At 35.3% G+C, this 11557-nt stretch overlaps 2 protein-coding genes across 3 annotated transcripts; both read right to left on the bottom strand.

The window, feature by feature from the left end:
* Window positions 1-562: 562 nt before the first annotated feature.
* On the bottom strand, window positions 563-1553 carry LOC140875276 (heavy metal-associated isoprenylated plant protein 8-like). The gene is made up of 4 exons (XM_073278929.1): window positions 1368-1553; window positions 1100-1272; window positions 922-1009; window positions 563-825 (listed from the first exon to the last, which is right to left on the bottom strand). The coding sequence occupies exons 1-4, from the start codon at window positions 1504-1506 to the stop codon at window positions 563-565; spliced, it is 663 nt and encodes a 220-aa protein (XP_073135030.1). The 5' UTR covers window positions 1507-1553.
* An 838-nt stretch (window positions 1554-2391) lies between these two features.
* LOC140879390 (sphingosine-1-phosphate lyase) lies at window positions 2392-7643 on the bottom strand. 2 transcript variants are annotated; one of them, XM_073283080.1, is made up of 15 exons: window positions 7376-7643; window positions 7245-7290; window positions 6356-6507; window positions 6216-6275; window positions 5688-5912; window positions 5456-5597; window positions 5008-5058; window positions 4831-4922; window positions 4520-4646; window positions 3874-3889; window positions 3576-3683; window positions 3436-3490; window positions 3207-3353; window positions 3015-3093; window positions 2392-2716 (listed from the first exon to the last, which is right to left on the bottom strand). In XM_073283080.1, exons 1-15 carry the CDS (start codon window positions 7576-7578, stop codon window positions 2594-2596), a joined length of 1626 nt encoding a protein of 541 aa, XP_073139181.1. In that variant the 5' UTR covers window positions 7579-7643; the 3' UTR covers window positions 2392-2593. The 2 variants fall into 2 exon arrangements, with proteins under 2 accessions (XP_073139181.1, XP_073139190.1); XM_073283089.1 differs by lacking the exons at window positions 7245-7290; window positions 7376-7643 and having other exon boundaries at window positions 6363-6503.
* Between the last annotated feature and the right edge of the window lie 3914 nt (window positions 7644-11557).

Here is an 11557-nt window from a genome sequence, read left to right as displayed (position 1 = left end):
GGGGATGTCATAGTGGACGCACTATCAGCTATGTCTATGTCTCCCCTTTTTTTCTTTTTTTTTAATCATTTTTATTTATTACCCATTTTATCAAGCAAATCAAATTTTTGTATGAATTCATCTTAATTCTCGATCGCATACACACTATATATTTTCCTAAATATTTTATTCAAATTAAAATTCTTAGACTAGATTACATGTATCATAATCATCATGCATATTTTTATTCTATAATGCATACATGAATAAATGAGATGCACGTTTTAATCTTATATTATTTTGGTTTGGTATAAATAAATAATATAATAAATCAAAACGTACAGTACTATATATTAAAGAAAACAAACAAACAAATTGGTTTGAGCAAGGAAATAATCCACACATGAATATTATAATGAAAATATTAATATTGTTTATCAAAGAAACGACTATATATATTACAATACAATATTGGACGTACATGCATCACCTTAAATTACATGGATCCAGATAATTAATATCCAAAGTTTGCACGTATATTATATTGATGCATGAACTCGATCAGATGAAATTGAGGATTAATTCACAAAAGTGCACAAGAATTAGGATTGTCGTCACTGAATAATTGAGGAGCATATAGTAGTAATTGTTGATCAGGAGGGTCGCGGCGGCCTTGCAGCTGCAGGTTAATAATATTATTATTGTCGCTCTCATTAATAATTTGCTTAACAATCTCAGCATGCTTCCCACTTCTCTTGTTGATGAACTCCACCAGCTTTTGTGGATCCATGCTTCCCTTCACTGTCACCATATTTTTCTCAATGTCTGGAACAACGCTTCGCACTCCTTAATATATAATTAATTACAAACAAATTAACAAACATTAATATCATTTGTACGCATAATCAAACTCATGATGCATATATATATATAGATAGATACCTTCCATCTTGTGGATGCAATGCTTCACCTCTTTTGCACAACCCTCACAATGTAGATAAATCTTCAACACAACTTCTATCACTTTTGGCTACGTAAAATGAAACGACCATTTTAATTAATTAGATTAATCTTATATATATATTTAATAAAAATTAAATGAATGCACCTGATCAGTCACCTCGGGTTTCTTGATCTCCACATGATTTAATTCCTTCCTGGGCTGAGGAGAAATCAATTCCACATGCTTCCCACTTTTCTTTCTTAACCTCTCTGCAACTTTTGCTGGATCAGCCTTTGTTCCCTTCACAATTACCTTGTTATTCTTCGCATCAATGTCAATCTCCTCAACACCTAAATATTAATACTTAAAACAAATCATATAATCTCATCCAAACAAAATTAAAACACATCATGTGTGATTAATTAATTAATTAATTTCTCTTTACCTTCATATCCACGAATTGATCTCACCACTTCATTTCCACAGCCTTCACAATGGATATAAACACCCAATATAATAATCCCTTCAGGATTAATATTTTTATTTTCCTCGTTTTCTTCTTCGCATGCATGGTTCTGTTCCATCTGCTCCGATCCTCCGATATATGTTTCCCCACCTACACTTCCCAAACAAACCAAAAATGAACAGATTAATTATAAAAATGTAACGAATCATTGATTAATATATATAATCAATGCACCAAATTAAGTAAAACAAGAAAAAAATCGTATGACAAATTAAAACATTTCAGCACATGCCAAAGTTGTCTTCAAAATATATATCTTTTGTTGATATCATTATATCCTAGCTAGTAAAAATGCTACATATATAGTTAGTTACAGCCTGTGGGAGGGAAATTAAGAGTTGCCTTTCTGTCACTACGTTTACGCATGGATAAAATGTGCAGTTTTAGTTTAGGTTTTAAATTTCCATTTCTTAATTGCATGTGTATGTATTGAGGACAGGTGAGTTCAAATTCAATTGTAAAAACGAAAAGGAAAATTAGATTTTTTTTTAATTATATATTCAAGTTGTAAGAACATCGGCATGAGCCGTCAAATTACCAACAAATGCAAATTCGATACGTGATTTACATCGCAAGCAGAGGATATTTGTGTTTATCTTGAATTTGTGAAATGAAATTATGATCGAATGTGCGAGTTTTCTTTTTTTCTTTTTCGTTTTCTTTTTTAGTTAAATTTCTTTGAATCAAATCAATCAATGAGGGAGATTTTCTACCCTCTTACAGAGTTTCGAAATAACAGTCGAATGAACTAATTTATTTACTTATAAGTTTTAACTTGCTTTCCATTCATCCCAACGCACGTGTGCAAAATTTATTCCGTGGAAGTTAAAAAACTATTAACTCCGGCAAAACTGTTATTTTTCTAATTCTGACAGTGAATATGTTGAAAAGATTACGACTCTTATTCTACTTACCGTCTGCATTCTCCCATATGCATTACAAATTACTTTTATGTGCATCTTTTTATTATAAATAAAAATAAATTACCCTATGCGATATTGTTCCAATAGTGTATATGATATTAAATTTTGTTCAACAACTAGATGACAATGTGAACGACATAATTAATCTATAGATATATAGCATGAATTTTGAGAATTTAATTAAGGATAAGAGGAGCACGAGAAAACATGAAAATGTTGGAACTAGCACGTTGTGTCCATAAAATCCACCAACAAATCTTTAACCATAGCTCTATCTGGCATTTTTCCGGCAGCACCATATATTGGAGCCAACCCTCCATCGAGTGGACCTGGTTTGGCTTTCACCTGACCGGATGACAAAAAATTAATGGTCATGAGAACATGAAACAATTCAATTAACACCAGTTTTACCTAACATTCTCTCATGTCAATTTGCACAGGAGACTGTTTGTATGGATGTAAATGTGGGAGCAGAGCAAGAGGGGGAGGTCACCCCTTGAAAGGCACGAAAAATAAGTACATAGAAATTCTATGCATCATATTTTACTAAATAAATGCAAGTTTTGCCCCAAGTACAAATCTGGAATCATCTCTAAGTCTACAGTCAGGCGTAACAGTGGAGAACAAAGGTGTTCGCACTTACTGTTTGTACAGAATCTCTCAGATCCTTAAGCAACTCTTCCACGACATGTACATGTTGAAGAGTCACGCAAATATGAATGCTGAGAAGAGGTTTTAAAAAATGGTCAAGCAGGAAGAATGAATCAAATGAAACCAACCATAACTTCACTATTCTCACGTGCCGTGTTTCTCGGGTATTTGTTTTACCAGTTACCTGTTAGGCCTTTGCAATGCATTTAAGTGCCAGCCTTTTGAAGACATGATATCATTAACTTCAAAGATGTCCAAAATGTCCGATCCAAAAGCCACAATAGTCATATCAGGCTTTCCAACAACAAACAAACCATGAATCTCGTGGATTCTGCAATTAAAGAAATAATAATACATATGGACCTAGTATGATCATCAATCAAGAAACTCAAAGTTGTGATTATGTATAATACCCTCTCTCAATTTTCTTGGAAGTTTCCATGATCTTCCTTGTATTCTCTAGATAACCTGTATGTTTTATTCACAAATCAGTAAAAATGACACACATTTGCTTTGAGAGTCTGGATAGCAATGGTCTAAAGAAATGGCTCGCCTTCTAGCCCGAGAGACATCATTGCAGCCCAAGCACCAGCAATAAGACCTCCAGGTCTGCTTCCAGCAATTGTTGGAGAAACGTAAAGCCCACCAGTCCATTCAGTTACTAAATTGTTGATGAAGCATCACAGTACATATTAGGAGATATGGTGATGACACAAGTCCTAATATGATGAAAGTACTGTAGATATCTCTATAATTGGCATGCTTTAAACAAACCATCACCCAGAATTAATTGGCAAAGGAACACAAGTGTCACTTGATGGCTGTAAAGTTCTGTAACAGTAGTAACTTACCAGCAACGAATTGATGCTTTACAGGAAAGCCAAATTGCCAAGTGATCAGAACCAACCGGAACCAACATGTATAAAGGCAAAAAATGAATATAGGCTATGATGAACAAAGGCACAAATAATCCAAAAAATGAAATACATCTCTCTCACAAAAACCTCGATGAATACATACATATATATAGCATATTCATGTTCGTGCGGATCTGTGAGTGGCTAAGATTCTCCTTTTCCTAATTAACTACACAAAAACTCCTATATTCTATTGAGTAGTAAGTTTGAATCAAGATTGGCCTTGGTGGCAAGAAATGCCAATATGGATAAGGTGAGTAAGAAACTTTAGATAGGTTGCATAGCATTTTAGTTATCTGGCTTGAAAGCCTTGCTTGAGATTCGGGAACCAACTAGTTGATTAGAAAAGAAAGGACAGAAGAAGAACAAAGTATAGGTTCAGCTGGAGAACAAAATAGTTTCGGTTCTACACACTTAACTCCCTAAGGACATCATAATTAAACAGACGAAAATGAACAAAATGGTTGCATTCACACTTAAGGAAAATGGAAGGAGAATGCTTTCCCAATAGACAACAAGAAGCAAGTTTTACGGCCCTTTCAGTTTATTGCAAAAAGAGCAAGTGATATGAATGTATTACCTTCCGTATGTCATGATTCCTATATAAAATCACACTTGTCCCTTTAGGAGCCAGTCCATATTTGTGTACATCAACAGATATAGAGGTAACTCCTTGGACGGAGAAATCAAATGGAGGTATAGGATACCTAGGAGGCAAGGGCCATCAATTATAAGCGAGATCGAGGAAAGAAGAAACATACAGATCAGAAGAAAGGTGACAAATCATTTCTTACAATCAACTGTTTTCATAATGGACCAAATTAGCAGCAAAACATTAATAGCAACAATGCTCGAGGAATGCCAAGTTAGCCTATTTGGAACCAAACATACCCTATCTTACGAGCAAAAGGCAATACAAAACCACCAAGGCAAAGGTCAACATGCAAGCATATCCCGAAACTAGAAGCCAGTTCACCAAGCTCCTGCAACAGCAACTGTCACATTAGCAAATGTTACAAGAAAAAGGAGTTGCACAGGAATAATGAACAGCAGGTTGATGGTGCGTGCCTCAATTGGGTCGATGATCCCATGAGGGAAGCCGGGTGCTGATCCAACAATCTGCGCAAGATGAATTTGGGATGTTATCTAGAGTAGATAAAAGAAGGCATAGTACGAAGGAGATCTCAGATTAGAAGGCACGTGAAATTTCATTGAAATTAAATTGCAATGGACTTGGATATATGATGTTGCTGTTAGGTTATAAACCCATGAGGTGTCCATCCCAAAAGGCTTGCCTATTGGGTGGGGTTGCCTCAAGGGTTTATAACCAACTCTTTATTAGTTTAGTATTTCAATGTGGGATATCGTAACAGTTGTTATCGCCAAATAAAATAGCATAGTCAAACATTTAAAATTTTAAACTTCAGATTGTGTTTGCCATGAAGTTCAACAAGAAGCTTCCAGAATAAACCAATAAATTAAGCACCACAGAATAATTATCGAGTAAAAATCTTACCAATATGGTGTTTCGGTTAATACGCCGTTTGATTGCTTTAACATCAGCTCGAAAATCTTTGCCAACAGGTACACGCAACAATTTGATATTAAAATATTGTGCAGCCTTGTCATACGCCGAATGTGCAGAAACTGGCATAATCCTATTTTCAAGGTTATAATAAAAAAATTAGTGGTATAAATTTTGAAGATCTACAAATGGAATATGACAAAAGAAAGGAAAATGAACCAACATTTCCGGTTTAGTTATGCCCTTCTTAACTTTCATGTAGTCACGTGAGGTTTTCATAGCCAACAATATACTTTCTGTTCCTCCTGATGTCATATTTCCACAAACTTGTCCTCCAGAAGATATTTCCTTACTTCCTAGTAGTGCAGCAGTCATTGCAACAACTTCTGCTTCAAATCTTACCACACTCTGGAATACATCTAGATGCAGGGGATTTGTATGCGCAAACCTGAAAGAAAATTTAAATTTATTGAGAGACTGATCATATTTGTGTGGTATAGTCAAGGGCATCATAACAACCGACTGGTTTTAAAAAAGTGGCTATTTATGGCAAATGATGTCTCGAATCTGAGGAAAGGAATCAAACATTGATTATTTCCAGGTTTATTTTTTCCTCGGGCCAAACACGCACAACTGAAATGAAGATATCTTCTACGATGGGATAACATGTGACTCGTTCTTTAGTTTATTTAATCAAAAAAATCTGATGATAACAAGAAAAGAATGTAAAAACTGGATTTATCGTACTAACATTGAGCATGCCTCATTTATCAGTGAAAAGTGTCCTTCCTGTTCATTTCCAGCAATATAGCTACAGAAAATAAATTAAGTTAGTAACTAAGTTGATGAAATGCAGCATAGAACGTAAAAAAGTGAGACCCTTATACGTACACTGTACCAGAACATTTGCCCTGCCACGCCACATCCTTTTGTTTCTCATCTTTCATTTTGTCAATGACCCCACCTCCTAAACCAGCTATGGGCAACTCAGTCCTCCAACCATCTCTTTTAGATTTGCCAGAACCTTGTAACTTGTTCACAACCTGCATGAATAGAGAACAAACGTAGCAGGTGAGGGTGTGTACAATCATTAAAATGGTCAACAATTTTGCAGACAGATACTTAAAAATTAAAATCCTCCGGGACATAATTAGACTACAAATTTTTAAATTCTGCATTTAATACTTGGATTCAATATAAGGATGCAACGGATAGAGAGAAAAGTTAATTTGCTGGATTGACCCAGAGTAGGTAAGCAGACCTCAGTGAGATATGTTTTTTCAAGCTCGAGTTCCAAGTGTGTCTAGCTCAAACACAAATGCAAAAAGCTTTTGAAGTTGGCAAACAGGTAAGTGAGCTTGTAGATATGTTAATTTCATTTTTATAATTAAAAAATTTAACTAGTCTAGGCTAGTGTTCTGGGGAATCTCTTCTAAAACTGAGTTTTACAAAAAAAATGGAATTACTTTCTAAAACAGGAGCTCGAGATCCTGGAGATGATATCGAGATGGAGTTGAGAAATTTTCAGACGCGCAAAAACAGCATAAGAATTATACCCCGCAGATGGCTATCTATAAAAAAATTTCACGTAAATCGTGGATATTTTAGTCAGGAAAAGCAGCTGCGTATATTGTATGATTATGTTGTTACAAACGTTCATTACAGCCACATAATTACCGAATCGATTAAAAAGAAAAATCGCCTCATCAAGTGAAACAAACGTCAACCCAGAATCAACATCAATAATAAAACACAAGTGCGTGAATGACACAACACGTACCTTTTGCTTTTCAGCATCGATATACTTATTGACACCAGGAATCGACCTCATAAAATAGAAATAGAAATAAATAAATGTAGTCAACAATTACGAGAACGCACAAACAAAAATCAAAGGATAAGAAAAATTACTTGACAGCGATCATGAAGAAGTCGAAGATGGCGGATTTGAGTCCTTTATCGGAAATCACGGCAAGAATGGACAAAAGAAGACGAGCCACGAGCAGTGTAAAAATAGGGGAAAAAATCAGCGCCAGGGGCTCGAATTGAGACAGAAATGAATTCAGCGAAGCTCTGAACCGATTCAGAGGAAATAAAAACTCAGCAAAATCCATAGCTACTTTTTTGTTCCACCGGACGGAGGTCTGACTGAAATAGGGATATGCTGAATTATACGTACGTATTTTTTTTTTATTATTATATATATATATATATATAGATATTAAAACTCTTAACACGTCGTATTCTGTAAGATCCGTACACGACACAAACCAAAATTTAATACTGGCTTCATAATCATATCCATTATCGGTGTACTTTTATGTTTGTTGAGCTTTGCCTTTTGCGGCATGCAGTATGTGACGCCCGATTCATCACTTTTTCTTTTTTCTTTTTGTTTCTCCCCGATTCAAATATAAATTTTTGTCAGTTTTTTTCTATTTTGCTAAATTTATTAACTATTTTTACAATTAATTCCCAGTTGGTTAAATTCCAGTACTTTGTAATTAAGGTTGTGCTTGGATAGAAGTATTCCAAATCTATGGATTTGTATTACAATTTTAGTGTTAACAATGAAACATAAAAAAATTTTAAATTCATAACATAATTATTTACACATTAGTTAGATGGATTAAAATGGATTCCAAATTACCACTTTATTGTATGAACTTAAAATTCATCATAATTATCATGAATTATCATATAAACATAAAAGAAGTAGATTTGATGTTTATGGTGTTATTTCTCTAAACAACAAAAGTACATTTGAAATCCGTAGATTTGAAATACTTCTATTAAAAGGGCCCGTGTCCTGATTTAATATTTAATGATCAAACAACCAGGATTAATTAATGTAAACAGCGAAAACGAGTTAAAAATTTGCGTTTGGGCCTACAGAAATTTCGGCATGACCTATTCGTAAATAGGACATCCCAAAAACCTGTACAACACAACCAGCAATATATACTCAAAAATAGAGTCACAACTCCAATTTACAAACCTATAGCCGCACTGGCCAGGACTAAACACATGCAGAGCCGGCAAGGCTCGATCACACAAATAACAATTCAAAACAAGGTTCAAAACTATTTATACAGATACACAGGGCATCACCCCGGCAAATATAAAACTCGCTAAACTGATATATATACATATATCTGGGAACTCGACTCCACGCTCGCCTCACTGGGTACCAATAGATGACGCTCCACCAGATGCGTCAAATCCCCCTGGATAACCTGCTATGGAATCACAAACAACCACAGCATAAAAAGAAAATAGGGGTCGGACCCCAGTACGACGAACTATAAAAATTACGACAAATATAACTGACATGAATAAAATCAAGTACAATGCAATGAAATGCAATGTAATGCGTGACAGGTATCAATGAAATAAGGGATACCAAAAGGAGTCCAAATAATCGTATCACAATAAACTCAGTGGCCACCCGTGCCAAGAACGCAGCAGACCTCGAATCATCACTGCTAATCCATACACGTAGCATCGGAGGGTGACAGGAGCGACCCGTCCAGCCTCATGCTGTCATCAGGAGTGTCGTACGTAGCATCGAAAGCACGGTTGCTACCCGCTCGATCTCGTGCTAACTCAGAAGTGCACTAAATAATATCACTCGCTCCATCGATGACTCAATACATCTCAAGAGATCAATATCAATAGCAATCAAAGGAGTCAAGGCTCAACGTGCTATAAAAAATTATAAATGAGTGAATGCAATCATATAATCCACATAAGCATATAAAGCACATTATCACTCATTACAAAATACTTAATATCATAACATGCCATTATAGGCATCGTAATATAAACAGCTCATACGTACCTCAACCAATTCTTAATTTACCATAGAAATTATCCCAAATATTTCTCGGATATTCCAATCCCAAATTTTCAGAATCTGTAATTCCAGAAAAATTGCTCATAAATCCTAAAATTCATATTTACTATTAAAACATCCTATTAATGACCAAATATCGAATATACGACTCTAAAAGTCGAATTACCTAAATATAAATAATCTAAAATTGTCCATAATTAGTTACTAAATCCTAAATTACTATAAGACAATTCTAACACAGTGAAACATTAAATAGTAATTGCAATAATCCTAAAAGTCAAAAATCCCCAACTACAATAATCTGAAATTTCGAAATAATGCTAGAATAATTTCTGAAAAATAGCCAATACCTCCAATCGAGTCCGATATAATACCTACAACTAATAATAAATCAAATATTAATTATCGGAAGTCGATTGAATCAAAATTTCCAAAATTCAAAATACTAATCTCGAAATCTACCTCAAATATTCGAATTAGAGGTCTAATCAACCGAAACAACAACCCTCTAAACTCCGGCGGCGATCGGCGATCGGCGACGGCGAACGGCGGTGAACGACGGCGGCTGGTGCGACGGGTTTCCGGAAATCTCAATAAAAATATGAAATATAGGTACCGAAAGATAGCTCTCGTCGAGAGGATTCCAGAACTATATTTACTTTTGAAATCCGGCCAAAAACGAAGGAGATACGGGCATTTAAAGTGTTGGGAAATTTTTTTTTTTTTGAAAAGAAAAGAAAGAATACGACGACGCAGAGAAGAGAAGGAATCTGGAGGAGAGAGAAACGGTGGAAAATAGCATATATATATCATATATCTGTATATGGATATGTATTAGTTTAATGTGTATCTTGTTTTATTCATTCGGGGTTAAAACTTGACCCGGTTTGAGTTATTTCAACTCCTGTGTGCTCTCAAAATCAAATATGCATTTTAATATCGTGTATAAACCGATATTTCTAAATACATATTTTTTTTAACACACAAATTAATTAATATAGTAAAATCGGGTCCTTACATTTCTCCCCCTCTTAAAACAAGATTTCGTCCTCGAAATCAAACACACATCAAACTTATACACATAGTCAAACATCTATCACTGATAGTACATAGGGAAATCAGAGTACATGGCATAATTCATGACATTGTCAAACAAATGAGGCCATTCTTGACGCATTCGAGACTCCAATTCCCATGTAGCTTCTTCTCTCCCATGTCTACTCCAATCCACCATAACCAAAGGAATCGTTTTGTTCCTAAGTTGTTTTTCTTTACGATCAAGAATCTGCACTGGATACTCAACATAGCTAAGGAAACTATCCAACTCCACATCATCAGCCATCAAGATATGAGAAAGATCTGGTTCATACTTCCGCAGCATAGATACGTGAAATACATCATGTATCACAGACAAACTCTGCGGCAAGTTCAAACGATACGCCAAAATACCAATCTTCTCAACAATCTCGTATGGACCGATATAACGAGGAGCTAATTTCCCTTTATGCCCAAATCTCATAGTACAACGAAATGGTGATACTTTCAAGAAAACAAAATCGCCAACCTGAAATTCTAAAGGTTTACGTCTGTTATTAGCATAGCTGGCTTGACGATCCTGGGCTGCTTTCATTCTTTTCCTGATCAGTTCAACTTTTTCTTTCATCTCTTGAATAAACTCTGGTCCTGACAACTATCGTTCTCCTACTTCTTCCCAACAGATCGGAGATCTACATTTTTTGCCATACAAGGCTTCAAATGGTGTCATCCCGATAGATACTTGGTAACTGTTATTGTAAGAGAATTCCACCAAAGCTAAAGATTCTTGCCAACCACCACTAAAATCCATCACAACAGCTCGTAATAAATCTTCAAGCGTCTGAATAGTCCTTTCAGATTGACCATCTGTCTGTGGATGATAGGCAGTACTCATGGCCAATTTAGAACCCAAAGATGATTGCAAACTAGACCAAAACTTAGAAGTAAATCTGGGATCACGGTCTGATACTATAGTAACTGGCACACCATGCAATCGCACTATCTGATCAATGTACATTTTCGCCATTTTCGTATATGTCCAAGTACGATCATATGGAATAAAATGGGCAGATTTAGACAATCTATCCACAATAACCCAAATGACATCACAACCACGATTAGATCGAGGTAGGTGTGTCACGAAATCCATAGTAATGTGTTCCCAATTCCACTGTGGTACTTCAAGACTAAGTAACATACCA

This window comes from Henckelia pumila, chromosome 1 (assembly GCF_033568475.1).
Source record: "Henckelia pumila isolate YLH828 chromosome 1, ASM3356847v2, whole genome shotgun sequence".
In the NCBI taxonomy this organism is placed as follows: domain Eukaryota; kingdom Viridiplantae; phylum Streptophyta; class Magnoliopsida; order Lamiales; family Gesneriaceae; genus Henckelia; species Henckelia pumila.
This window is presented reverse-complemented; position numbering and strand designations above follow the sequence as displayed.